This window comes from Carlito syrichta, unplaced genomic scaffold (genome assembly GCF_000164805.1).
Source record: "Carlito syrichta isolate Samal-C Ts95f unplaced genomic scaffold, Tarsius_syrichta-2.0.1 Scaffold91562, whole genome shotgun sequence".
In the NCBI taxonomy this organism is placed as follows: Eukaryota; Metazoa; Chordata; class Mammalia; order Primates; family Tarsiidae; genus Carlito; species Carlito syrichta.
Genome location: NW_007035658.1, coordinates 190,791 through 193,948, shown reverse-complemented (window position 1 = coordinate 193,948; position 3,158 = coordinate 190,791). Strand labels below are relative to the sequence as shown.

At 42.6% G+C, this 3,158-nt stretch overlaps 1 protein-coding gene across 1 annotated transcript in view; it reads left to right on the top strand.

The window, feature by feature from the left end:
* Positions 1–3,158, top strand: part of HAUS2 (HAUS augmin like complex subunit 2) — a 17,908-nt gene that overhangs the window by 6,398 nt on the left and 8,352 nt on the right. Inside the window, 1 exon segment of the mRNA XM_008059329.2 lies at positions 2,801–2,893. Within this exon segment, the coding sequence (XP_008057520.1) occupies positions 2,801–2,893 (93 nt within the window).

The following is a 3,158-nucleotide window of genomic DNA, read 5'->3' as shown; positions in this document are numbered from 1 at the left end:
GAGTCTCGAACCCGTGGGCTCAGGCAATCCACTCACCTCAGCCTCCCAAAGGCACGGGATTACAGGCTGAACAACTGAGCCCGGCTTCTAAAATTTAAAAAAAAAAATTGATTATCTTTGGTCAGCAAATTTTTGCTGTGAAAGACAGAGAATAAATATTTGAAGCTTTGTAGGTCATGTGCTTGGAGCTATTCAACTAGGTGGTTGTAATGTAGAGGCAGCCAGAGATAATATGTAAATGAGTAAGAAGTTGTGTTCCAGTCAGGCTCGGTGACTCAGCCTGTAATCCGGAGCCTTTGGGAGGCTAAGGTGAGTGGATTGCCTGAGCCCGCGGGTTCGAGACCCGCCTGGGCAGGCGAGACCTCATCTCTACAATAAAATCAAAAAATTAGCTGGGCATGGTAGCGTTCGCCTGTAATTCCGGCTACTCGGAAGGCTGAGGCAGAAGGATCGCCGGAGCCCAGCAGGTCGAGGCCGCGGTGGCCGGGAGCAGCCACTGCACTCCAGTCTGGGCGATAGAGTGAAACTCCAACTCAAAAAAAGAAAGAAGTTGTGTTCCAAGAAAACTTTATTTCTGGACCCTGAAATTTTAATTTCATATAATTTTCATGTATTGTAAAATATTGTTTTTCTTTGTTTTTTTTTTTCCTCCAACAGTTTAAAAATATAAAAACCATTTATTAGCTCACAGGATGTACAAAAACAGGCAATGGGATGCGTTTTATTCATAGACTCTAGTTTCCCACTCTCTGGCCTATATGATCACTAAAGTTCTTTCTTATGCTAACATACTAGAATAGATTGTACAGAAAATATGGCTGAAGTCTAGGGATGAACAAGATAATATTTGTATTCTGAGATAACCTGCAATTTAAGATGGTAGTATAACAGAGAATAATAGAATGAAAGAAGGGGTAACCTTTGCCTATATACAAACATTCCTTCATCTAAGAGAGTGAGAATGTGGAGCTAGTATGAATGACTTGTAGCCAATTGAAGTCATTTAATACATTAGGTAAATGCGTCCATGGTAGGGAAAATGTTTGACTTTTAGCCCCAGGAGGCTTGAAGAGTCTAGGCTTGGGTCATTTGGAAAGTTAGAGGTGGTTCTTCAACAAAGCCTCAGAAATTCTGATAAACTATCAGTAATGCAAATCTATTGTCTGTGGTACCTTAGGAGATAGTAAAACGTGATTGTCTTGTTTATTTCTCTCTCTCTCTCCTTTTTTTTTTTTAATTTGGGCAAAGAATTTGTAATAGTGAAGGTTCTTAAAAAGCAGTAAATAGGATCAGACACGATGGCTCACGCCTATAATCCCAGTACTTTGGGAGGCTGAGGTCAGAGGATTGCTTGAGCCCACAGGTTTCAAGACCAGCCTGGGCAACTTGACAAGACCTCACTGAAAGGACAGACTGAGAGCCAACAGCCATTTTTTATCTTGTTCCTAAACCTTAATACAATGATGAAAAAGTAGAAGCTAGGAAAAATTAACTTTGCCGACTTTGTCTTTTCAGAAACAGACTTCCAGGTATCAGAGGTATCTCATATTGGCAATCAAGCTTGCCTAGAGTAAAGTGAATTTACAAGGCCTAAGACATCATGCATTGGGCAAGGATTGTAAAAGTCAGGAAACTTGTAATTACAAGTTATGACTGCTTAGAGGGGGAGCAGGTAGGGATTCAATCTTCCAGTAAATTGGGCCCCATCTACAGGGAAGTCAAGGATTTCCCGAAGCTACCCACTGGGAATGCCTGGGAGATAAGGGGAAATGCACCCTCCATTAATCCTCGTCACGCCCTTCTCTAGAGGCTGTGATAATGTGGGCGGACATTAGTGGGTCTCTGTGTCACAGGATCTCCAAGACATCCACAGGCAGTCAGGTCTACCTGACTGCAACATCTCCAGGGGAAAGAATTTAAGCCAGGACTGGGGCGGGGGTGTGCTATAGTGCCGCACTCATCTAGATTGTAGGTCCTCTGTCTGTGGAGAGTGAACTTATCTTAAATAAATCTCTCACCTCTGTGTGTTGCAGTTCTTTGCATTACTAGGATATGTGGGTCACCACCGGCACACACCTCTGGCATGCCTGCTCTGGTGGTGCTGAGCCTCTCTCTCTGTCCATCTGTCTACCCTCACCCTATCCGTGCCCTAACACTAACCTCTAAAATTAAAAAAAAAAAAAAAATTAGCCGGGTGTGGTGGCACAGGCCGTAGTTCCAGCTACTTGGAAGACTGAGGTGGAAGGATCACTGGGCCCAGCAAGTTGAGGCAGCGGTGGCCATGAGCGTGCCACCACACGTCAGCCTGGGCAACAGAGTGAGACTCTTAACTCAAAAAAAAGCAAGAAATACACATTGCTACTGTTTTACTGTGTACTTCATGTTCAGGCAGTGTTGGACATAATATAGTCTCATATTTTATTTATTTGTTTTTTTGAGCTGGAGAGCTGGAGTCTCATTGTGTCACCTAGGCTGGAGTGCAGTGTTATGCTACAGCCTTCGCAGCCTCAACATGCTGGGCTCGGGGGATCCTTCTCCGCCTTCCACAGGGCACTACCATGCCCGGCTAATTTTTTTGATTTATTGTGCACACGAGGTCTTGCCAAGTTGCCCAGGCTGGTCTCGTACCCATGAGTTCAGGCAATACTCTCACCTCTGTCTCCCAAAGTGCTGGGATTACAGGCATGAGCCACTGTACTTGGCCTGTATTCTCATATTTTAAATCCATGGGCATGATATTCCAATATACACAAAAACTTTTTGTGACTTATTGCTGCTTTCCCTGTTCATTTCCCAATAGGAGATGTTAAACATATCCAAGAAAACGACTTCTTGTTTTATGAACTTCTCCAGACTACAGAAGATCACAGATATTCAAGCTGAAATCTACCAGGTAAATTATGTTAAATTTTTCACTTTCTACTTCTAGAACAGAGAAAAACAGAAAACTATTGGTTCAAACAGCAGTTGAACTTAGAACACTGTCTAGTACATACATAGCTGGATAGATGCTTACTTGCAGTAGTTAATATTAGTAATAATCATAGTAGCAGCAGCAGCATGACAGGGATACCAAAACGAAAAGCTTCAGTAAATCTTACCCTGTGCTCTTATAACAAATCTTTCTTTTCTTTTTTTTTTTTTTTGAGTTGGAGTCT